At 41.6% G+C, this 25,849-nt stretch overlaps 1 protein-coding gene across 1 annotated transcript in view; it reads right to left on the bottom strand.

The window, feature by feature from the left end:
• Positions 1 to 377: 377 nt before the first annotated feature.
• SHC4 (SHC adaptor protein 4) overlaps positions 378 to 25,849 on the bottom strand; it is a 201,506-nt gene continuing 176,034 nt past the window's right edge. Inside the window, exons 8-12 of the mRNA XM_077263716.1 lie at positions 21,100 to 21,262; positions 16,884 to 16,944; positions 11,715 to 11,846; positions 7,975 to 8,207; positions 378 to 4,114 (exon numbers count right to left, since the gene is read on the bottom strand). Of these exons, the coding sequence (XP_077119831.1) occupies positions 3,968 to 4,114; positions 7,975 to 8,207; positions 11,715 to 11,846; positions 16,884 to 16,944; positions 21,100 to 21,262 (736 nt within the window). The 3' untranslated portion in view covers positions 378 to 3,967. The remainder of the gene's footprint in view (positions 4,115 to 7,974; positions 8,208 to 11,714; positions 11,847 to 16,883; positions 16,945 to 21,099; positions 21,263 to 25,849) is intronic.

Raw genomic sequence — 25,849 nt, 5'->3', positions numbered from 1 at the left:
AGTACTGCACTGGGGAATGCAACAAAAACCACATGTAATCCCCACATGGCTTCTTCAATAAAATGTTATCAATGCTAAATAAGAGGAAGTTTCCAAAATATAGAAGTGTTATTTAAACAATGACAAAAATCATAGCTAGAAATAATGTGTTAAAAAAAGTACTCAAAAATGCAAAGAAAAATGCAAGTAACCTAATTAAGGCTACTTTCACACTAGCGTCGGGCACTTCACGTCGCAATGCGTCGTTGTGGAGAAAAAAACGTATCCTGCAAAGTTGCCCGCAGGATGCGTTTTTTCTCCATAGACTTTTATTAGCGACGCATTGCAACACAGTGCCATACGTCTCAACCGTTGTGCGACTGTTGCGTCGTGTTTTGGTGGACCACCGCCACAAAAAAAAGTTACATGTAACGTTTTTTTGTGCGTCGAGTCCACCATTTTCGACCCCGCATGCGCGGCCGGAACTCTGCCCCCGCCTCCCCGGACCTTGCAATGGGGCAGCGGAGGCGTCGTAAGACTGCTTCCGCTGCCCACGTCGGGCATTTCTTTCACAGCATGCATCGGTACGTCGGCCCGACACACTGCGACGGGCCCGTACCGATGCTAGTGTGAAAGCAGCCTTAGATAGTGGGGCAGAAATGCAAAAATGTTCATGTGTTGCATTTTTTTTCCAGCAGGAAAAACCTCTCTTAGCAGTAAAGAAGATGCTTACAAAAAGCAGGTTTTGCTGCGTTTTTGTTGTCTCTTGTGCACATTGATAAAGTTTAGTGTCCAAAAAAAGCATGATTTAACTTCTTTAGGTTCTTGCATCAAAAATGCAGCAAAAACATACCTGCATTTTTGGATGCGTTTTTAACTTATCTATTGTTTCCTATGGGTGAAAAAACACTGCAAATATGCGGAAAAAATCTTGAAAGTAGTGACATGCTGCAGTATGCAAAAACGCAGCAGTTTGCAAAGACAGTAAGAAAAAACTGAATGAGATTTCTTTTCTGGTACTGTAAAACGCAACGTGTAAACATAGCCTTACAGTTCTCCACATCAACATTAAACGGGGGGTGTAATTTGCTCATGAAAGTCTCTAGTTTTAGCTTGCAAAGAATGTTACAAAAATACTGACAAAAATCTAAGGCATATGAGTAAGTTTCTTAAGCCTTGGGCTAGAGTTGAGTATCTAGAAGAATTCAGCATAGACATATAAAATGCAGGTGCTTATTTGATTTCATTCAAATACCACTGCCCAATATAAAATATGTAATATGAGTTATTGAAATTACATTTCATGCATCCAGACATTTTGTTTATATTTATAAATACATGAACAAAAACTGAAGTCATGCAAATGAATGCACAGCTGATGAACATTAGAATAGGGGCCATGAGTAGAATTGGTTTTACACTTACACATTTTTTTATTCAGTTTGAGTCATTCTAAACAGATTAAAGCGGTTATACAGGACTTTTTTACTATGGACCAATGAACTAACAGGCAGGGAGTTGCTAACTACCTGCCTGGCACAGAGCTCTGCCTTTTCAGAGTGGTCAGAGTCTACTCCTGCTGGTGATTCTGTGGCTTCTATAGATGTCACGTCGACAGAGCAACTGCTTGTCTTCTGCTCTACACTATTGACAGGGCATGACTGCTGATGTCATACTGATTGGCAGCTGGCTCCTCGCTGCCTGAGGAAGCCAGTGTCAGCATGACGTAGGCAGTGACATCCCGTCGACCGAGCATCCCAGAAGAGTTGCTCTGTTGATGTGAAGCAGCAAAATGACGGCTCAGTCAGTGACTGCTCTGAGCTGTCACTAGGCAGAACAGGTTTATGCCTATAGTAAAAAAATAACAAGTTCCAGATAACCCCTTTAACGGGGTTACCCCAGATTTTTTTCCTATGGGACTAAGCACTTATCAACAAGTAGTTAAAGGATCGGTCCTAGCAACAAAACTTTTACTTCCTGTGACTTCACATCTACAGATCAGTTCCTTCTCCTCTTCTCTACTTTATCAATGGGGCATCGCTGTCAGCTCCCTGAAGTCAGGCAGCGGGGAGTCAATCAACATGGTAGTGATGCCTCATCCACAAAGCAGAAGAGAAGGTCACTGGATGTCACAAGACTCAGGAACATCTTTGCCAGGAGTGACCTTCGCACAGCAGAACAGGCAAGTAATTAGCAAACTACCTACTGATAAGTGCTTAGTACCATAGGAAAAAAAACTCCCATATAACCTCTTTAAAGGGGTTTTTCACTACTGAATGACCCCAGCCTAATCAATTGAGTACCAAAATAAAATAACAGCATATACTCATCTCCTGCAGTGGCTCCTTCCCTTTTTCAGCATCGCTGTCCCCAGAGAGTGACATGGCTTGTTGTGCCACATGTAGGATGCATCAATACTCCTTAAGGGTGGATGTCTGCTCTGATGAAGTAGTAAAGGCTGTAGCTGCTGAGCTGCTGGCACAAGTCACGTCACTCTCCTGGAAACAGGGCGCTGACATCGCTGGAACGACACTGTTTCGGTAGGTGAGTAAACTATTTAAATTTTAATTCGGATCCTGAATTCATTAAAATGCAATTATCCAGTCGAAGAAATCCCTTTAAATTTGCATGAGAAACATTTTCTGAAGATAAATTCTGGTAAGAAAAAGGAGTCTTCCTATAATTTAATAAGTATTTCCCCCCTAATAAACATCTAAATGAATTCAGAGATGCAGAACACTCCAGTATGAGCCCAGTACTCGAATTTGGCACATCCAGACTGGATGAAATCCTCCACCTTTACATCTACAGCTCACTCATCCAGGGAAAGAACAATATTTCATTCTGCATTAAATAGGACCGTAATGTAACTTACGCACTGGCATAATTGTTTTTATCTTTGTGATCAACGCTGGGTAATGAATTCTGAATTGATGTAAGAAGACTTTGAAAAGTGGAATTCAAACATTTTCCCAACTCACATTCCCACTGTTTCCTTGACAAATATAATTGATAAAAAAAAGCCAGAATAATTAAAGAATACGTAAACTTTGCCACAGAATTTTTATAATTGTTCTTTTGCTTCTGAAATCCAAAGTTATGCAAACTTTGTAAATAGGAAAAGGACTGCAGATTGAAACGTAGTGCCGTTTTATTATGTAAAGGTAACCACCATCAGCAGTAAAAATGTCAAGTATATTCATAGTCTATAATTGACTTATATAACTAGCAAGCATCTCCCATCTGCAAGTAATTAGAAATCAGAAGGTCCATTGTCTAGACTCCGAACATTGCTTTATTCTGCAATAGTCTTGCAATTTATGTATTGGTTCACTGTTACATTGCTCCTTACCACATATGGCGTATTTCCCTTACATAAAAAAAAAATACAATTTTCTGAAGTGTAGCAATTGTTGCCATACGGGGCCACAGAGAAAGAGAGGACATTTTATAATGATCTATATGTCTATTTACACTACAAAAGAAAGATTGCACTGTTAGTAAAAATATAAAGTTGCTCAAATTTCATATTGAACTCATTAGATGTATGTATATACATGCCAGCTTTTCTTGTTTTCCATTATTTCATTTTAATATGTTCCATATTTTACAACTTCCAATATCATAAAGCTTTACACAGGGTACTGAGTTTTGTAGAATGACTGTAATATAGACAAAAACATTTACCCTGCTAAGAGTTTTCCTTCCAAGGCACATACCTCTGATTTTGTCTGTCTCTGACGTACTATTGGGGGTTTGTGCTTTCAAGTATTATTTATATATTTTTACATAAAACCTTGACAGTTTTTACAGCAGTTTGTTTTGGAAAACACTCTTCCTGAACGCAAATTACATCTCCATATGAAAAAGAGGCCTTCATTTATCACATCTCCTTATGTTTGATTGAGGTCCATAAGTATTGTTTACATCTGAAAAAATATGGCACCTATCCCATAGTTTATATGCAGTCAATATTTCTGCAGTTCTTTCATCCCTGGAGATCGCCAGCTTCTTGCCTCCTTACTGGCTGCTTCAGACTAAGCTCACTTCCAGATGAAGTAATCGGCAACTCGTTTTCCATGTGGTACTTTATTAGGTGGCTCACGTTGTCAAAAACACGATCTTTAGTTCTCACCTATTAGACAAAGACAATGTTTCAATCACAGCATTAGAATATTCATAGATATGTGTTTAATGTAAATTAATATTCCCGAAAACTGTGTGATGGAGACTATAGATAGGTCACATTGACGATATTATTCTAAAAATTCTGCAGTCAATAAATTCCCGGTTCACACAGTGCAGTTCATGATGCCTTTTTGTAAGAGAAGAAAAGTACCGTATATACTCGAGTATAAACCGACCCCCCCTAATTTTGCCACAAAAAACTGGGAAAACTTATTGACTCGAGTATAAGCCTAGGGTGGAAAATGCAGCAGCTACCGGTGAATTTCAAAAATAAAAATAGATGCTCCATACTGTTCATTATGGCCCCATAGCTGTGCCATATAGTGCTCTGCACCGTTCATTATTGCCCCATAGCTGTACCATAGAAGGCTGTGCCATATAGTGCTCTGCACCGTTCATTATTGCCCCATAGCTATGCCATATTGTGCTCTGCACTGTTCATTATTGCCCCATAGCTGTGCCATATAGTACTCTGCACCGTTCATTATTGCCCCATAGCTGTGCCATATAGTACTCTGCACCGTTCATTATTGCCCCATAGCTGTGCCATATAGTGCTCTGCACCGTTCAGAATTGCCCCATAGCTGTGCCATATAGTGCTCTGCACCGTTCAGAATTGCCCCATAGCTGTGCCATATAGTGCTCTGCACCGTTCAGAATTGCCCCATAGCTGTGCCATATAGTGCTCTGCACCGTTCAGAATTGCCCCATAGCTGTGCCATATAGTGCTCTGCACCGTTCAGAATTGCCCCATAGCTGTGCCATATAGTGCTCTGCACCGTTCAGAATTGCCCCATAGCTGTGCCATATAGTGCTCTGCACCATTCATTATTGCCCCATAGCTGTGTCATATAGTGCTCTGCACCGTTCATTATTGCCCCATAGCTGTGCCATATAGTGCTCTGCACGGTTCATTATTGCCCCATAGCTGTGCCATATAGTGCTCTGCACCGTTCAGAATTGCCCCATAGCTGTGCCATAGAAAGCTGTGCCATTGCTGCTGCAATAAAAATAATAAAACACATACTCACCTCTCTTGCTTGCAGCTCCTCAGCGTCCCGTCCCGGCGTCTCTCCGCACTGACTGATCAGGCAGAGGGCGGCGCGCACACTATATGCGTCATCGTGCCCTCTGACCTGCACAGTCAGTGCGGAGAAACGCCGGGAAGATGGATCGGCGCCCGGCGTGTGGAACGCGGACAGGTGAATATGTAATACTTACCTGCTCCCGGCGTCCCGCTCCTTCCCCCGGACAGCTGGTCTTCGGTGCCGCAGCTCTTCCTCTGTCAGCGGTCACCGGCACCGCTGATTAGAGAAATGAATAAGCGGCTCCGCCCCTATGGGAGTGGAGTCCATATTCATTTTTCTAATGAGCGGTCCCACGTGACCGCTGACAGAGGAAGAGCTGCGGCACCCGGAGACCGTGGAACGGGCAGGGGGAGCGCCAGGAGCGCCGGAAGCAGGTAAGTATGCCTCAGCGCCCTCTCCCCCTCACCCGCCGACCGTGACTCGAGTATAAGCCGAGAGGGGCACTTTCAGCCCAAAAATTTGGGCTGAAAATCTCGGCTTATACTCGAGTATATACGGTATACATGTTTTTTCCCTTTTTTTTTATAATCGCATTCTTGGCTTTGTCTAAAGAAAATTCAAGAAGTATCGTTTCTCCTTGCGGAGAGTGACATGTTAAGCATGTCGAGGTGAGGAGACGTAAAGCCTCAATGCTCCTCTGGGAATTATGCAAATTGTCTCTGCAGAGAGGAAGAGGACTAGAACTCTAGTGCCACCTATTGGAAGTAGCAATCCTAACGGTCAATGTCGACCCTTTAACGAGCCTTGTCACGTGACTTAGGATAAAAGCCAAATCAGATCCAAGAAGTATTGTTTCTCCTTGCGGAGAGTGACATGTTAAGCATGTCGAGGTGAGGAGACTTAAAGCTGCAATGTTTCTCTGGGAAATATGCAAATTGTCTCTTCAGAGAGGAAGAGGACTAGAACTCTAGTGCCACCTATTGGAAGTAGCAATCCGAACAGTCAATGTCGACCCTTTAACTAGCCTTGTTACATGACTTAGGATAAAAGCCAAACCAGAATCTAAATTTGCAGATACTGTGTTTCGGGGTACTGCCCCTCATCAGTGCAAAAGGGAGATCTGGTTTGGCTGATTGAGAGGCGTCTGACCGGGATCCAAGAAGTATTGTTTCTCCTTGCGGAGAGTGACATGTTAAGCATGTCGAGGTGAGGAGACTTAAAGCCGCAATTTTATAAAGAAAATTAAAAGGGTTGTCCGGTACAAATCAATAAGGGTATGTTCCCACGGTCAGTAAACGCTGCAGGTTTGACACTACGTACATCCATAGCGTCCAACCCACAGAGGCCAGATGTTACAGTATAGTGGATGAGATTTCAAGAAATCCCATATCCACTATGCGCACATCGGCGCCCGCAGCTTACCTGCGGAGGCGGACATGTTGCACGTCTTTCCTGCATGTCTATTTATCTTGAGGCAACGCTCAGTCTCCGCAAGATATCACCCATACAATGTATTGGTTGCAGTGATTCCGCACAGTTCATTGAACACATTCGGAATCACCTGCGTTCAAAAGCCGGCAGCGCTTAGGACGCAGCGGACATGTGCTGCGTCCAAAGTGCTGCCGATTACTGACTGCGGGGACATAGCCTCAGTGACTGCAAACTTATTGATTTGGACCTGATAACCCCTTTCATCGAAAATCATACTGCTCTATGTGAACCTGACCTAAAGCTGTGGATACATGTAAGATAAAAATCAGCCAAACTCATTGGGATTTTGACAGATCACAAATAATCTATGTGTATAGGGGACTATGTGTATGGCAAATAAGATGAGGAAAAGAATTGGACATGTTGTATTTCAGCCTACAATTAAGTTGTTTGTTTTTTTTACTTTCTACAATTACTAGATATTAAAAAATAATAGGCAAGTTTGGTATTGCCTAATACATTTCAGTTTTACCACATAGTCAATATTGTAAAAATAACCTCATAAAATAATTGCCATTTCCATACGATCTTAGAAGACAAGAATTTTTCTGTTTTCCAATCATTATGTTGTGAATTATATAGTAAATAAACGGTAGAAACAATTCATCCCTCAAGAAACAAATCTTCATAGGGTTCTTAACAGAAAAATAAAACCTTGCAATGACAGTAAGTGTAAGATGCAGCTGGATAGGCGACAATGACACTGAGACTGGATTTGTTTTTAACACAGATTTACTGTTAGCCGAGATCAGGGAAAATTGAATTCATAGTCAATATGGAAAACGACAAATGTAACTGTAAACTATTTTTCGGGGTAAGGCCCTGGTGCCAGATTCCCCAGGACGCACACTTACTTATGCAGTCTTCTCCAGCTATCCCAGAAAGAAAAGTTTCTAGTATCTCTACTGGGTATTATAGAGAGGTTTGGCTCCATCTAGTGGTCACTACCGCTACATCATTCCTGCATATTCTCCAGAACTCTTTTGATGTTGCAGGACGTTTGCAATGTTACAGAAGGAGTTAAGAATTATAAACCTGTCCCTTTATGAAAACAAAAAAACTGGTTTAAAACTAATATTATAACTATTTATAATGTATTTCTTTCTACGTTCCTCTTTTTTCCAGAAAGTCCCTCCCATAAGATCTAAAAGGAAAATGGGTAATTAGGACATAAAACAAAGTGCCCTCTACGATTATTTTTAAAATATCACATTTCCTGTTCTGTTAGATGTCAGTAGATGTCTTTTAGCTTCATGGGAAAGTTGAAAGCAAGCAAGCAAGCACTTACTTTTCCCTGTGGGTCCACTAGCAGGAGATGCTTATGATGTCCACCATGAAGTCCACTCAGTACATATTGACCAACTGATGTTGTGCTTTCTCGAACTAAAAAGTCTCCATCATGAATGAGCATGCTTTCTGCAAGCTTTCGATTAATTTTCCCATGATACCATACTTCCCTCAGCAAAGAGTTTTTGATGGGTGATTTGCCTGCCTGGCAAAGCTTTTCAGGATCTTGAATTACTAAGACATGAAGAAAATGAAAATATATTATGTTTCTATTTTTGATAAGAAGTAATAGATTGGGGATCAATATAGTATAGCTACCCATCATGACTATGACTATCCATATTATAGTATCCATTACAGGATACAGATTGCACTCGTTAAAATTGTTTTTCTTTATTATTATGTATTTGTTTAAAAGTGGGCTTTTTCTCAACTGTGTAACCTGATTACAGATTACCTGTGTAAATATATTCAAATGACTTAGGATTGAGCATAATAACAGACGCGGATTCTTTACTGTAAGAGCAGTGAGACTATGGAACTCTCTGCCGTATGATGTTGTAATGAGTGATTCATTACTAAAATTTAAGAGGGGACTGGATACCTTTCTTGAAAAGTATAATGTTACAGGTAATATAAACTAGTTTCCTTGATAGGGTGTTGATCCAGGGAACTAGTCTGATTGCCGTATGTGGAGTCGGGAAGGAATTTTTTTCCCCAATGTGGAGCTTACTCTTTGCCACATGGGTTTTTTTTGCCTTCCTCTGGATCAACATGTTAGGGGATGTTAGGTTAGGATATGGGTTGAACTAGATAAGCTTAAAGTCTTCCTTCAACCTTAATAACTATGTTATTATGTTAGGGTATGTTCACACAGGGCGTTTTTGCTGCTTTTTTTATGCTAATTTTCAGCTGATTTTTACAGTGCCAGCAAAGCCTACGAGATTTCAGAAATCTCATGCACACACATTGTTTTTTTTGTGTGATCAGTATTTTGTGCTTTGCTGCGTTTATTAGACATAGAGCATGTCACTTCTTTCAGCGTTTTTGCTGCGTTTTTTCAGCATTTTTCACCCTTTGACTTGAATGGGTGTTGAAAAAAACGCAGCAAAAATGCAGGTATCATTTGCTGCGTTTTTGGTGCTGAAAATCCAAGGACATTAGCATGGACAAAGAGAAAAAAAAATGCACCAAATATGCAACAAAAAAAGCAACAAAAGCGCACCTAAACCTGCATTTTTGACGCAGCTTCTTTCCTGCCAAGAATATCAGGTTTTGAGGGGAAAAAAAAGCAGCAAAAACGTCCTGTGTGAACTTAGGCTACGTTCACATTTGCGTTGTGCGCCGCAGCGTCGGGCGCTGCAGCATCGCCGCATGCGTCATGCGCCCCTATATTTAACATGGGGGCGCATGGACATGCGTTGTGTTGCATTTTGTGACGCATGCGTCTTTTTGGGCGCAGAGGACGCAGCAAGTTGCATTTTTTTGCATCCAAAATCATGCAAAAAAAGGACGCATGCGTCACAAAACAATGCGTTTTGCATGCGTTGTGCGTTGCGTCACCAATGCGTCGCCGACGCAACACACAACAACACAAATGTGAACGTAGCCTTACCCTTACAGTAAAAGCCAGAAGTTTACATACACTATGTAAAAAGACACATGTGCATGTTTTTCTCAATATCTGACATGAAATCAGAATAAACATTTCCCTTTTAATGTCAATTAGGATTACCATAATTATTAATATTTGCCAAATGCCAGAATAATGAGAGCGACAATGTTTTAAGACATTTTTATTACTTACTGCAAAGTCAAAAGTTTACATACACTAAGATTACTATGCCTTTAAACAATTCTGGATTGCCTATATGATGACGACATGTGTTTGGTAGCTTCTGATATGTTTTTTTGGCAACATCTGAGTTAATTAGAGACACACCTGTGGATGTATTTTAATGCACACCTGAAACACACTGCTTCTTTGTGTAGCATCATGGGAAAGTCTAAAGAAATCAGCCAAGATATCAGGAATAGAATTGTGGACTTGCACAAGTCTGGCTCATCCTTGGGTACAATTTCAAGATACCTGAAGGTGCCTCATTCATCTGTACAAACAATTATATGCAAGTACAAATAAGATGGGAATGTCCAGCCATCATACCGCTCAGGAAGGAGACGGGACCTGTGTCCCAGAGATGAACGTGCTTTGGTCCAAGATGTGCACATGAACCCAAGGACAAAAGCAAAAAACTTTGTGAAGATGATGGCGGGAGTTGGTAAGATTGTGTTAATATCCACATTGAAGCGAGTATTGTATCAACATGGGCTGAAAGGCCACTCTGGCAGGAAGAAGCCATTACTCCAAAAGAAACATGCTGTAACAAAGCCAGACTAATATTTGCAAATACACACAGGAACAAATACCTTAATTTTGGAGACATGTCCTGTGGTCTGATGAAACTAAAATTGAACTTTTTGAGCATAATGACCATCGTTACTTCTGGAGGAAAAAAGGAGAAGCTTGGAAGCCTAAGAACACCATCCCAACTGTGAAACATGGGGGTGGCAGCATCATGTTGTGGGGTTGTTTTGCTGCAGGAGGGACTGGTGCACTTCAAAAAATAGATGGCATCATGAGAAAAGAAGATTATGTGGCAATACTGATGCATTTCAAGACATTGGCCAAGAAGTTAAAGCTTGGGTGGAAATGGGTCTTCCAAATTGTTATACCAGTTTTGTCAGGAGGAACGGGCCCAAATTCCGACCAACTATTGTGAGAAGCTTACGGAAGGATATCCCAAACGTTTGACTCAAGGCATTCAGTTTAATGGCAATGGTACCAAATACTATTGAAATGTATGTAAACTTTTGACTTTGCAATAAGTAACAAAAATGCCTTAAAACATTCTCTCTCATTATTCTGGCATTTGGCAATAATTATGGTAATCCTAATTGACCTAAAACGGGAAAGGTTTATTCTGATGCATATGTGTCTTATTTCTGGTTTCAACTGTATGTCTACACAATGGCCCCAATTATTCAAGTATTGCGGTTTTCTCACCGGTCTTAATGAGGGGTGTGCTGGAGTTAGACACTCCTGGAGGCCATGCCTCTTCATGAATCTAGAGAGTATAATGAGTGGCAAGCTCCTCAAGTCAAGGACTGGAGTGAAATCTCTGGTGTAGGAAATGTTGCAGCTCGTGATGAATTAGACGAGGTGTGGTATGACGCCCCTGATGCCCCCTCTTACATCAAAAGGTGTAAAATTTTGCCACAACTCTGAGTTGCGCTAAAAATTTTTGTCATTTCAGAGCTCTCATGCCACTTATGTGTAAAAGCATTTGTGAATCGTAGTAAGTGACTTTGGCTGTTCCGCCTTATTAATTATTATCTCGGCACAATGTTGCATAGCCTAAAATCCTAAATGAGATAATATGACATAATGAGATAATATGATGTGTAACCAAGATCATGGCTGCAAAAGGTTGATGCAGCTTTCATCATCCTCCTAACTGGGAAAACCAATAGTGGTTCTGCAATGTCCTCATGTGCCACAGATGATGAGGACATTTCATTGTGTAGTTCATATAATTCATGAAAGAAACAGGCAGTAATGCTTTGTCTTACTGGAAATGTGGCTTTTCTGGAACATCTGGTAAGCAATGATTACGGTAATGAAACATCACTACATATTAATGCAATAATGGAAAGTAAGATTTATATATTTTGTTTGCATACTTGATTTTACACATGCTTTCCCTGAAAGCTTATCCTGATTTTCAGTTTTTGGCACTGTGTTCATATAACATGGATCATCCATGTATCTGCCGGGGAGAATATCTCGCATGTCTTCATTCTGTGTTGTGAGACCTGAAAACACAAGTTTGGTTTGATTTAATTAGTAACTGAAGTAAAGTATGTAATCATAAGAAAGGTTTTATGAAGCATATATGGGGTATAGAGGAAGCCTATGCAGCTGCTTCACCATACCCCACAACTAGGGTTGAGCGACTTTTGCTTTTTTAGGATCGAGTCGGGTCTCGTGAAACCCGACTGTCTCGAAAGTCGGATCGTGTGAAATCGGCCGATTATTGTGAAAAGTCGGGGGCCAACCGAAACACGAAACCCAGTGCAGGTCAATGGATATTTTCTCTCTCTCTCTCACTCTCTCCCTCCCCTCCGTCCCTGCAAAGTTTGTGTTTCACTGTGCAAATCGCTATATCCCAAACGTTAAGATGGCGGTTTTACCCCCTGTGACGCCGCACAAAGCAAGCCGGAACCTATGTCATCACGCTGCCCACACTCCTTCATTGGCTGAAAAAATGGCGGGGAAAGCGTCATATGAAACGCGACTTTGGCGCGAAGATCGCCGACCGCATGGCCGATCCCACATTGGGATCAGGTCGGGTTTCATGAAACCCGACATTGCTGAAAGTCGGTGACTTTTGAAAATGTCCGATCCGTTTCGCTCAACCCTACTCACAACTTTACAGAATAGAAAAAGGGAAAACCTATGCGGCAATTGCAGTGTTGCAGCAAATATTTGGCCATGACCCTAGCCATACACACCCATTCACTATTTCTTTCTACCATGGCAGGAGGAGATGGGGGCAGTCAGTAACATTCAGCAGATGCCCGAGACTATAGGGTGTAGACCCAAATCTGTTACTGTCCCACTGTATCCAGACAGTTGGGACCTGGGGATTTTTTTGTTCATTCATAGTTGTAACAAGAGATGAGTGAATATTTCAATGTTTGGTTCGGATTCCGGTCTTCATATTTGCAATATTCGCTCAATGCCATTGGAGTCAATGGGAGTACAGATAAGTGAATATGTTTGGAAACGATCGTCAAGCAAAATATGGAACGAATATGGCAAATTTGGATTCGGCAATCGTTTTCCGAACATCTGTTCATCTCTAGTTGTAACAGCCATTAAGTTATCATTTCTAAATAAGGTCTACTATATGAGGACTTGCTTCTGTGCGTCTGTAAGGCCGTGTTCACACGTAGGGTAAATTCTGCTTTATATCAGCATGTTTTCTGCAGTTGTCTGCACCAAACTGTGCAATAACAATCTTTTGTGTTTTTGCTGTTTTTTTAGTTTCTTCTTTCCCCCTTATTTGATGTGTTTTTGCTGTAGATTTGAACCTCATTTTTAATGTATTATTATAGTACGCAAAAGCTTTGATTCTGCGTTTAAAAAAGCAGCAGCTTTTTTTAATGTTTTTTTTCACACTCCCTATGGAGATCCATAGCGTAAGAAAAGCACCAGATCTGCATGGTTCAACAGCGACTTTAGATGCACTGTTGGTATGCGTTTTTATTAATTTGCGTCCACTTTGCTTGCACAGTTAAATGCAGTAGAATTTCTGTGCAAAAAAATGCAGCATTTACGCTATGCGTGATCATAACCTCAGAATTACATTTTTCGAGATGGGAAAAAAATTAACCCCTTTTTTTTTTTACACAATTTACTAATTACCATAAATAATCTGTTCACTATTCTACATGTTCCTATTACAGACATAACAAATATGTCTAATTTGCTTATTTTTTTCTTTACATTTTTCTTTAAAGAATGCATAAAAATGTCTTAACTGTTTTTAATTATTTTTTAGTAATTTGATATTAAGAAAAAAAAAATGATATATTTTTATACCTAGAATACAGGTACATTGACATGCACGGCACTGCTATGAGAAGGCAGAATACAATGCACATTGAAGTACAGAAAATTCTCCAATACTTGTCATGTGTCCACTTTTTATATACTTAATGGCATTGTTTTTTAAAGTTTAGCGGTTAATCAAACTTATAAGACCAAATACAGTTTCCTATGTTAAAAGAACCCTCACGGCTAATACTTGCCACCCCATCCAAGGGCAGCATGTATCGGGCACTAGCTGTATGATCCATGTATCGGGCACTAGCTGTATGATCCATGTATCGGGCACTAGCTGTATGATCCATGTATGCTTGAATCAGGAACGTCCCAGGGCACACGCAGGGAGAGAGTTGTCCGACATTGGTCCAGCATGTATCAGCTGTCAGATTTCCTTTAAGAATTGCAATTTATCTGTAAAAATCATGCTATGCGGATGATCCTTATGGGATCTGCATCCCTAAACTAAAATAGACAAGTCTTATCCGAAATATGGAAGGCACTAGTGCAATCTGTCATGGGCAGCCCAAATGAACAACATTGTTCCAAGTGCTGTACATGCAATTGATAAGATGCGCACAATTCATTAAGTATTTGCAGCAAATTTTTCTGCACCAAAAGCACAATGTTGGCAGAACAAATGAGTAAAATACGTGCATTTTTTTACATCTTTTTGCTCTCGTTTTTATGTTTTTTTTCCCCACTTTCAATGGGTGAAAAATGCTGCTAAAACACTGAATGAAGTGACGTGCTCCAGATTTGAAAAACACTTTGTTCAAATATGCAAGGAAAAAATCAGCAGCACGTGCATGAGAATCTCATTTAATTGCTGGTACTGGAAAATGCTGTATTTTTTCCACTGCAAAAACACAGAGTTCTTACTCTTGAATAAGGCGCAGAATAAACGCAGCATGTGAACAAGTCATAAGGCTACGTTCCCACAATGAGTATTTCAAGAGCTTTTGATGTCACAGATTTTCTGCAGCATTTCTGCAATTATGTAAATTAGGTTGCTTAGTTTTTTTTTCTTTGCATTTTTGATTGTGGCTTTTTTTTACATTTTTGTTGCATTTTTGACACTGCAGTTTTTGTCTCTTTTTAGTGTGTAGTGTTTTATAATTGTAATATTTTTAACCATTATACTGTTCTCCTAAGGTCGGCGTCACACTGGCGTTTTAAACGGCCAAGTGCAATTAGATAAAAAATCACATTGCACTCGGACCAATGTTAAGCTATGGGGCCAGCCGACTTTTTCGCATGCTGCGATTGTCTCGGACCAAGGAAAACTCGGCTCGCTCACACCCATATAACCCTATGGGTGCGAGTGAGACAACGCACATCACTTGGATATCATCCGAGTGATGTGCGTTATAAGCGGACCCCAGCAATGGAGGAGATGGAGAAATTCATTTCACCGCCTCCTCGGCAGCTGTGCTCCGATCCTCCCTGTGCGAGAGAATTGGAGCACAGACGCATGACACTCGGCTCCTGCTCTGCTGCGAGCAGGAGCCAAGTGTCATTAGCATCGGATGCAATATGCCAGTGTGACGCCAGCGCTGGAGTCACACTAGCAATTTTAAAATCGGTCCGATTTTGTTCCTGCAAAGTCGGACTAGTGTCCTGCAAGAGTCATGCGTTTTTCATGCGAGTACAATCCGATTTCTCACACCTAGCATTCGATTTACATCCGAATGCAGTGATTGCTATCTGATTGCAATGCGATTTTTAACATGAGCTTATACAGTACAGACCAAAAGTTTGGACACACCTTCTCATTTAAAGATTTTTCTGTATTTTCATGACTATGAAAATTGTACATTCACACTGAAGGCATCAAAACTATGAATTAACACATGTGGAATTATATACTTAACAAAAAAGTGTGAAACAACTGAAATTATGCCTTATATTCTAGATTCTTCAAAGTAACACATAGTAACAGAGTATATTTCTGAATCATTTAATGTTCGCTTCATTGGAAAAAGCTGTGATTTTCAATCAAAAATAAGGAAACTTTGGAATGGTAGTACCAGTATATACGCTCTTGTGACCCAGCCTAAAAGTGTTTTTGAATATGACAAGTTCCCTTTAAATGGTTGCTCCCTTGTTATTGACTTTATTTAGAGATGTTCTTTGTCTTTATCCTGAATGTGATTATAGGGATTGCTGAAAGCTGATAAATAAAATAATAAGCAAATTGCCTCTTCAGAGAAAAAGAGGACTTGAACTCTATAGCGCCACCTGTTGGAAGTAGCGAATTTACAAGTCACAATCAACCCTTTGAGTCTTGCAATATGACTTGGGGTACTGTCACACAGTGCCATTTTGATCGCTACGACGGTACGATTCGTGACGTTCTAGCGATATCGTTACGATATCGCAGTGTCTGACACGCAGCAGCGATCAGGGACCCTGCTGAGAATCGTACGTCGTAGCAGATCGTTTGGAACTTTCTTTCGTCGCTTGATCACCCGCTAACATCGCTGGATCGTTGTGTGTGACAGCGATCCAGCGATGTGTTCGCTTGTAACCAGGGTAAACATCGGGTAACTAAGCGCAGGGCCGCGCTTAGTAACCCGATGTTTACCCTGGTTACCAGCGTAAACGTAAAAAAACAAACAGTACATACTCACATTCCGGTGTCTGTCCCACCGGCGTCTCAGCTTCTCTGCACTGTGAGCGCCGGCCAGCCAGAAAGCGAGCACAGCGGTGACGTCTGACGTCACCGCTCTGCTTTCCGGCCGCTGTGCTTACACAGTGGAGAGAAGCAGAATGCCGGGGGACAGACACCGGAATGTAAGTATGTACTGTTTGTTTTTTTTAAGTTTACGCTGGTAACCAGGGTAAACATCGGGTTACTAAGCGCGGCCCTGCGCTTAGTAACCCGATGTTTACCCTGGTTACCCGGGGACTTTGGCATCGCTCCAGCGCCGTGATTGCAACGTGTGACCGCAGTCTACGACGCTGGAGCGATAATCATACGATCGCTGCGACGTCACGGATCGTGCCGTCGTAGCGATCAAAATGGCACTGTGTGACAGTACCCTTAGGATAAGTGCCAAATCAGTATCTCAATTCACAGTAAAAATAAAATATTTATAAGCCCTTATTGGGCAACGTGAAAAATTGTAAGATTTCTGAATTGATTTTTATTAGTGATATGGAAAAAATATGTTATTAATGTATGTAGTGTCATTTTGTACTGTTACAAAGTAAGCTTTAAAATATAATGAACATCATACCTACTGTCTTCTGGTTCTCTAGACAATTCTCATATATGTTGACACTTTTGGAGCAACCCCCCTAAGATAGAAGACACTCGTTCAGAAAATAGAAATCGATGAAAAATAACAACCTGCCTCTGGAATTTATTCTATACCATGTAATTATTATTATACATTTTTGTATTCATTATTTAGTATCCACCTGTAATTCTGTCCTGAAAATGTCAACTAAGACCTATTTTAATGCCACGACAACAGTCACTGGTATATCTTTTAGTATGAGAGGAACCTATAGTTGCCAAAGGAAACCCATATAATCTAAACTTTATTCTGTACACCAGTGGTGGCCAAATCCAGTTCTCAAGGTCAAACTACAAGATTTTACATTACCATGATCATGTACAGCAGTGTAAAATAGTAATCTGAATGGGAGAACAGCACTAAGGGAATATGTATATGCTACAGATTTGTTACTAGTATGAAAAATTTGCAGAAATGTGTATGTCTGAATATGTACTGTGTGTATACACTGCTCAAAGAAATAAAGGTAACACTTAAACAACAGAATATGACTCCAAGTAAATCAAACTTCTGTGAAATCAAACACAGTTTGACAATCAATTTCACATGCTGTTGTGCAAATGGAATAGGCAACATTTGGAAATTATTGGCAATTATCAAGACACAATAAAGGAGTGGTTCTGCAGGTGGGGACCAACTACCACATCTCAGTACCAATGCTTTCTGGCTGATGTTTTGGTCACTTTTGAATGTTGGTTGTGCTTTCACACACGTGTTAGCATGAGACGGACTCTACAACCCAAACAAGTGGCACAGGTAGTGCAGCTCATCCAGAATGGCACATCAATGCGAGCTGTGGCAAGAAGGTTTGCTGTGTCGGTCAGCGTAGTGTCCAGAGGTTGGAGGCGCTACCAGGAGACAGGCCAGTACACCAGGAGACGTGGAGGGGGCCGTAGGAGGGCAACAACCCAGCAGCAGGACCACTACCTCAGCCTTTGTGCAAGGAGGAGCACTGCCAGAGCCCTGCAAAATGACCTCCAGCAGGCCACAAATATGCATGTTTCTGCACAAACAGAAACCGACTCCATGAGGATGGTCTCAGTGCCCGACGTCCACAGATGGGGGTTGTGCTCACAGCCCAACACCGTGCAGGACGATTGGCATTTGCCACAGAACACCAGGATTGGCAAATTTGCCACTGGCGCCCTGTGTTCTTCACAGATGAAAGCAGGTTCACACTGAGCACATGTGACAGGTGTGACAGAGTCTAGAGAAGCCGTGGAGCGCGATATGCTGCCTGCAACATCCTTCAGCATCACCGGTTTGGCAGTGGGTCAGTAATGGTGTGGGGTGGTATTTCTTTGGAGGGCCGCACAGCCCTCCACGTGCTCGCCAGAGGTAGCCTGACTGCCATTAGGTACCGAGATGAGATCCTCAGACCCCTTGTGAGACCATATGCTGGTGCGGTTGGCCCTGGGTTCCTCCTAATGCAGAACAATGCCAGACCTCATGTGGCTGGAATGTGTCAGCAGTTCCTGCAAGATGAAGGCATTGAAGCTATGGACTGGCCCGCCCATTCCCGAGACCTGAATCCAATTGAACACATCTGGGACATCATGTCTCGTACCATCCACCAATGTCACGATGCACCACAGACTGTCCAGCAGTTGGCGGATGCTTTAGTCCATGTCTGGTAGGAGATCCCTCAAGAGACTATCCACCGCCTCATCAGGAGCATGCCCAGGCGTTGTAGGGAGGTCATACAGGCACGTGGAGGCCACACACACTACTGAGCATCATTTCCTTGTCTTGAGGCATTTCCACTGAAGTTGGATCAGCCTGTAACTTCATTTTCCACTTTGATTTTGAGCATCATTCCAACTCCAGATCTCTGTGGGATATTAGTTATGATTTATGTTGATAATTTTTAGGTTTTATTGTTCTCAACACATTCTACTATGTAATGAATAAAGATTTACAACTGGAATATTTAATTCAGTGTTATCTAGGATGTGGGATTTTAGTGTTCCCTTTATTTTTTTGAGCAGTGTATAGAATATATATATACATACACATTTCTGCAACTATACTCTGGTATACACACTCCTAAAAAATTAAAATTGCAACACCAAGAAGGAAAAGTCATGACATTATATAAATTACAGGATGGATAGACTTGTTAATGATATGCAAATGATGGAAAATTTAAAACAAAAATTTCAAAACACCTTGATTTATTCAGTATCGAGTATGAGAGTCACATGCAGAAATCCCGTCACTCACATGTCTTGGCTTCTATCAGTAAGGTTATTAATGGTTACCTGAGGATTGTTCTGCCATGCTGAATGCACTTGGGCATGGAAATGATGAACATCCGCTGTTGGCAGCTCCCTTGGCAATTGATGACCAGGATCTCGGATGTGCTCAATGAGAGAAAAATCCCAAGACGCGGCAGTCCATGGTGGCACATTTAGGTCATGCAGGCTGCTCACAGTATCCAGGGACATATTCAGCTTTCTACTGAAAATCAGCTCCTGGGATACTTTGGAGAAATGTCTGCACCTCTGGTTCAACCATCAAATCAATGTAATCTAGAGCCATTTTTCAACACTACAGTGTCGGACCACATGTTGCTCATGCTATTGTGAGCAGCCTGAGTGGCCAAAAAGTTCTACCATGGCATGTAGCGTGTCCAGTCTTTTTCATATCGCACATATGGAATGCCATTGGTCTGTAGTTTCAAAGGGAGCTGCCAGCAGCGGATCTTGATGATTTGTGGGCCCAACTGCATTCAGTGTGGCAGAACAATCCTCAGACAACTATTAACCCCTTCTCAACATAAAAAACCTATAGAAACACAGGAATATTTAGTCAACAATAAAAAGACAAATCTTTATTGAACAAAATTTCAAGACATATTAAAAGAATCTAAAAGGAGAGTGTCAAACACAGGCAAAGCCACACAAGAAGCCTTTAGATACAGCCAATAATAGTCAATGAATAGTAGTAAATGTACATACACCAAGAATTTCAGATACAAAATTTCACAAAAATACAGCATTCAATGATAAGTCTCCAGAGGTATGCATCAGAATTAAATGAAATAAATACAAAGTGGAATACGATTCTACAAGAAAATAAACAGAATAAAAAAAATTACTTGGAGTATGACAAGGATCTTTACTAAAAAAGGAAAGTATCCACAAGGCAAATGTTTGCTGAAAAAGGTTGTGCATTAGCCACATGAGTGTGGTCACTGGTTAAAAGGAGGGAACAATACATAAAATCAAGTGAATAGTCAATCAGATGTAGGATAATGTATTATATCCCAATTATAGTCATGAAAATAAATAGGACCAGTATATTGTATTGACACAATTCCATGCTAGACTAAGAGCTGTAAGGAAAGAATTAAATCAACAATGGTATAAAGTGAAAGGAGGTAAATAAACCTGTGTGGAAGCCAAGGAAGCAACCCTGGCACGCGGTTTGCGTACAGCTTCCTCCGAGGGGACAATATACCGGTCCCTATTTATTTTCAGAACTTTTTACTGTATTTATTAGTTTCCCTTAGAGGACTTGAACCTGCGATCATCTGATCACTTGTACCATACATAGCAATACCATAGTATTGCTGCATATAGTAAAAATCACAGTCTCTTTTGACCCTTCAGTGATCACGCCATGGGAGTACCAATAGCAGCATAGAATGAGGCACCTCCCATACGAGCACACTGTTAATGCTTCTGAATGTGGCGGTTAGAAGCAGGTCCAGGTTGTAAAACAGCCATCACATGACGATTATGGGGCGAGGTCACTCTGTGAGCCCGCTCCTCCATACACCCACCACCGACTTGTGCCATTCATGCACAGCGGAGGTCAATAAGGGGTTAGTAACCTCATTGATAGCAGCCGGGGAGTGCAAGTGCGTTATTTTCAGTGCATGGCTCTTAAACTCAATACTGAATAAATCGAGATGTTTTAAAAAAAAATTGGTTTCTACTTTTTCAGAATTTGGAAAACGTTATTCTTTCTCTCCATCCTGTGATTTCCATTATTGCACACATTTTTCTTTCTTTGTGTTGGAATTTCAATGATAAATGTTGACTAGTGATAGAATGAATTTAAAAAAGTCACTGTACTGTTAATTTCAGAACAACAGAACAGAAATTCAATGCATTATATACATGTCATTAGAAGTTGTAGGACCAACCTTAAGGCCTTTCTTATCAGAATCCTTTCTAACATCTGTGATTTCCTCCTGCATCCTTCGATCTAGTAAACCACCAGCAGGGGGCTCTTTACCTGGGACCTCGTTGTAGTATTCTTGGCCTTTTCTTTCCATTTTCTCCACATTATCAGGGCTTGATACTTCACTAAACACACAAAATGCACAGTCTGATGATAGTAATGCATATGAGGAAGCCAGCATCCATGAGAAATGAAAAGCATGTGTCCATTACTGAATACCAAGAGCTGAATAAAGGGATATGAATGTAAACAGTATTATTTATCACTAGATGGTGGCCCGATTCTAACGCATCAGGTATTCTAGAATATGCATGTCCCCGTAGTATATTGCCCAGCCACGTAGTATATTGCCCAGCGATGTAGTATATTGCCCAGCCACGTAGTATACAGCACAGAGCCACTTAGTATATTGGCCAGTGACGTAGTATATAGCACAGAGCCACGTAGTATATTGCCCAGTGACGTAATATACAGCACAGAGCCACGTAGTATATTGCCCAGTGACATAGTATACAGCACAGAGCCACGTAGTATATTGCCCAGTGACGTAGTATACAGCACAGAGCCACGTAATATATTGCCCAGTGACGTAGTATACAGCACAGAGCCACGTAGTATATTGCCCAGTGACGTAGTATACAGCACAGAGCCACGTAGTATATTGCCCAGTGATGTAGTATACAGCACAGAGCCACGTAGTATATTGCGCAGCCACGTAGTATATTAGGCAGTCACATATGTCACAGGTTAAAAAAATAAACACATACTCACCTTCCGCAGGCGCGTTGTAGCTCTGTCACCTGTATGGGGTGCAGGCGGCTGCTTCCGGTCTCAGGGTGTGATGATGTCGCGATCACGTGACCGTGACGTCATGGCAGGTCCTTTAAGCGCAGGACCTGTGATGACGTCGCGGTCACATGGCCATGTCGCGGTCACATGACTGTGATGTCACGGCAGGTCCTGCTCGTGCAGGCGCGCAGGACTTGTGATGACTTCACGGTCACATGACTGCGATGTCATGGCAGGTCCTTCTGCCAGACCATCCTTGCCAACGGAACGTGCCGCTTGCATGGACCGGCCGGAGCATCGCGAGGAGCGGGAAAGGCGGCGGCGGAAGGTGAGTATCTAATGATTTTTAATTTTTTTTATTATTTTTAACATTAGATGTTTTTACTATGGACACTGCATAGGCTGCGTCAATAGTAAAAACTTGGTCACACAGGGTTAATAGCGGCGGTAACGGAGTGCGTTACCCGCGGCATAACGCGGTCCGTTACCGCCGGCATTAACCCTGTGTGAGCGGTGACCGGAGGGGTGTATGCTGGCGCCGGGCACGGAGTGCGGGGAGTAAGGAGCGGCTATTTTCTTCCGGACTGTGCGCGTCGCTGATTGGTCGTGGGCGTTTTGCCACAACCAATCAGCGACTTGAATTTCCATGACAGACAGAGGCCGTGACCAATGAATACCCGTGACAGAGAGAAAGACAGACTGACAGACAGAAGGACAGACAGACGGAAGTGACCCTTAGACAATTATATACAGGTCCTTCTCAAAAAATTAGCATATAGTGTTAAATTTCATTATTTACCATAATGTAATGATTACAATTAAACTTTCATATATTATAGATTCATTATTCACCAACTGAAATTTGTCAGGTCTTTTATTGTTTTAATACTGATGATTTTGGCATACAACTCCTGATAACCCAAAAAACCTGTCTCAATAAATTAGCATATTTCACCCGGCCAATCAAATAAAAGTGTTTTTTAATAACAAACAAAAAAACAACAAATAATAATGTTCAGTTATGCACTCAATACTTGGTCTGGAATCCTTTGGCAGAAATGACTGCTTCAATGCGGCGTGGCATGGAGGCAATCAGCCTGTGACACTGCTGAGATGTTATGGAGGCCCAGGATGCTTCAATAGCGGCCTTAAGCTCATCCAGAGTGTTGGGTCTTGCGTCTCTCAACTTTCTCTTCACAATATCCCACAGATTCTCTATGGGGTTCAGGTCAGGAGAGTTGGCAGGCCAATTGAGCACAGTAATACCATGGTCAGTAAACCATTTACCAGTGGTTTTGGCACTGTGAGCAGGTGCCAGGTCGTGCTGAAAAATGAAATCTTCATCTCCATAAAGCATTTCAGCCGATGGAAGCATGAAGTGCTCCAAAATCTCCTGATAGCTAGCTGCATTGAACCTGCCCTTCATGAAACACAGTGGACCAACACCAGCAGCTGACATGGCACCCCACACCATCACTGACTGTGGGTACTTGACACTGGACTTCAGGCATTTTGGCATTTCCTTCTCCCCAGTCTTCCTCCAGACTCTGGCACCTTGATTTCCGAATGACATGCAAAATTTGCTTTCATCAGAAAAAAGTACTTGGGACCACTTAGCAACAGTCCAGTGCTGCTTCTCTGTAGCCCAGGTCAGGCGCTTCTGCCGCTGTTTATGGTTCAAAAGTGGCTTTACCTGGGGAATGCGGCACCTGTAGCCCATTTCCTCCACACCAGACTCAGTCCACTGCTTCCTCAGGTTCCCCAAGGTCTGGAATCGGTCCTTCTCCACAATCTTCCTCAGGGTCCGGTCACCTCTTCTCGTTGTACAGCGTTTTCGGCCACATTGTTTCCTTCCAACAGACTTACCATTGAGGTGCCTTGATACAGCACTCTGGGAACAGCCTATTTGTTGAGAAATTTCTTACCCTCTTGCTTGAGGGTGTCAATGATGGCCTTCTTGACATCTGTCAGGTCGCTAGTCTTACCCATGATGGGGGTTTTGAGTAATGAACCAGGCAGGGAGTTTTTAAAAGCCTCAGGTATCTTTTGCATGTGTTTAGAGTTAATTAGTTGATTCAGAAGATTAGGGTAATAGGTCGTTTAGAGAACCTTTTCTTGATATGCTAATTTATTGAGACAGGTTTTTTGGGTTATCAGGAGTTGTATGCCAAAATCATCAGTATTAAAACAATAAAAGACCTGACAAATTTCAGTTGGTGGATAATGAATCTATAATATATGAAAGTTTAATTGTAATCATTACATTATGGTAAATAATGAAATTTAACACTATATGCTAATTTTTTGAGAAGGACCTGTAGTAGATGTATCAATCCTGAGCTATAGTCTTTTTTATGTTATGTTCACAGGATGTATGTTTGGTGTTGGATTAGTCCCATACAATGTAAATGAATGCAGTTTTCGAAAGTTCTAATAACCAAACCTGCAGTGTGTTTTATTCTGCTGCATATAGATAGCAGATTTCATCACAAAGTTTATATTTGGTACTAAAAAGTGTAACATTCACAACAAAAATATCTGTACAGGCTTCATACTGCCCATTTTGTGCATTTTTTTTTACTATTCCTTAGGACACGTTCAGTATTTGGTGAGTTTTTACCTCAGTATTTGTAAGCCAAAACCAGGAGTGGGTGATAAATACAGATGTGGTGATGTAAAAAATTAAGTTTATGTAAGGCTTTGAGTCACACACAAGAAAACCCACTCCAAAATATACTATATGTCAGGAGAAAGAAGGTAATTTCTATACACCTTCCCTTGAAAAAGCAACTACAATATCCACGCGAAACGCGCGTTGGGGATGGGGATTTACGCACCTGATTTTCTGGTCTCCTGATTTCTTCTCCATCACTGGGTACAATGTTGTGACTTCCAAATATAGATTTTCCGACCGTAGGGGGCATCTGTATGTATATTGCTGGCATTTTGACTATAGTGTCATCCCCTCAATTTGTCACCCCCCCCCCCCTTCCCACGGATAATGGTTAACTTTATTGTACCAGTCAGTCTTTCCAAGAATTGTGGAGTCCTGTCTTGTTTCTACAATTTTATAACTTTTGGCTATGTTGCCTAATAATAAAAAGCAGCTTTTTAAACCATTATACTCCGACCTTCTTTCTCCTGATATACACTGCTAAAAAAAATAAAGGGAACACTCAAACAACAGAATATAACTCCAAATAAATCAAACTTCTGTGAAATCAAACTTTCCACTTAGGAAGCAACACTGTTTGACAATCAGTTTCACATGCTGTTGTGCAAATGGAATAGACAACAGATGGAAATTATTGGCAATTATCAAGACACACTCAATAAAGTATTGGTTCTGCAGGTGGGGACCACAGACCACATCTCAGTACCAATGCTTTCTGGCTGATGTTTTGGTCACTTTTGAATGTTAGTTATGCTTTCACACTCGTGGTAGCATGAGACGGACTCTACAACCCACACAATTGGCTCAGGTAGTGCAACTGATCCAGGATGGCACATCAATGCGAGCTGTGGCAAGAAGGTTTGCTGTGTCTGTCAGCGTAGTGTCCAGAGGCTGGAGGCGCTACCAGGAGACAGGCCAGTACACCAGGAGACGTGGAGGGGCCCGTAAGAGGGCAACAACCCAGCAGCAGTACCACTACCTCAGTCTTTGTGCAAGGAGGAACAGGGGGAGCACTGCCAGAGCCCTGCAAAATGACCTCCAGCAGGCCACAAATGTGCATATGTCTGCACAAACGGTTAGAAACCGACTCCATGAGGATGGTCTGAGAGCCCGACCTCACAGCCCAACACCATGCAAAATGCTTGATATTTGCCACAGAACACCAGGATTGGCAAATTCGCCACTGGTGCATTGTGCTCTTCACAGATGAAAGCAGGTTCACACTGAGCTCATGTGACAGACGTGACAG

This window comes from Ranitomeya variabilis, chromosome 5, assembly GCF_051348905.1.
Source record: "Ranitomeya variabilis isolate aRanVar5 chromosome 5, aRanVar5.hap1, whole genome shotgun sequence".
Taxonomy (NCBI): Eukaryota; Metazoa; Chordata; class Amphibia; order Anura; family Dendrobatidae; genus Ranitomeya; species Ranitomeya variabilis.
This window is presented reverse-complemented; position numbering and strand designations above follow the sequence as displayed.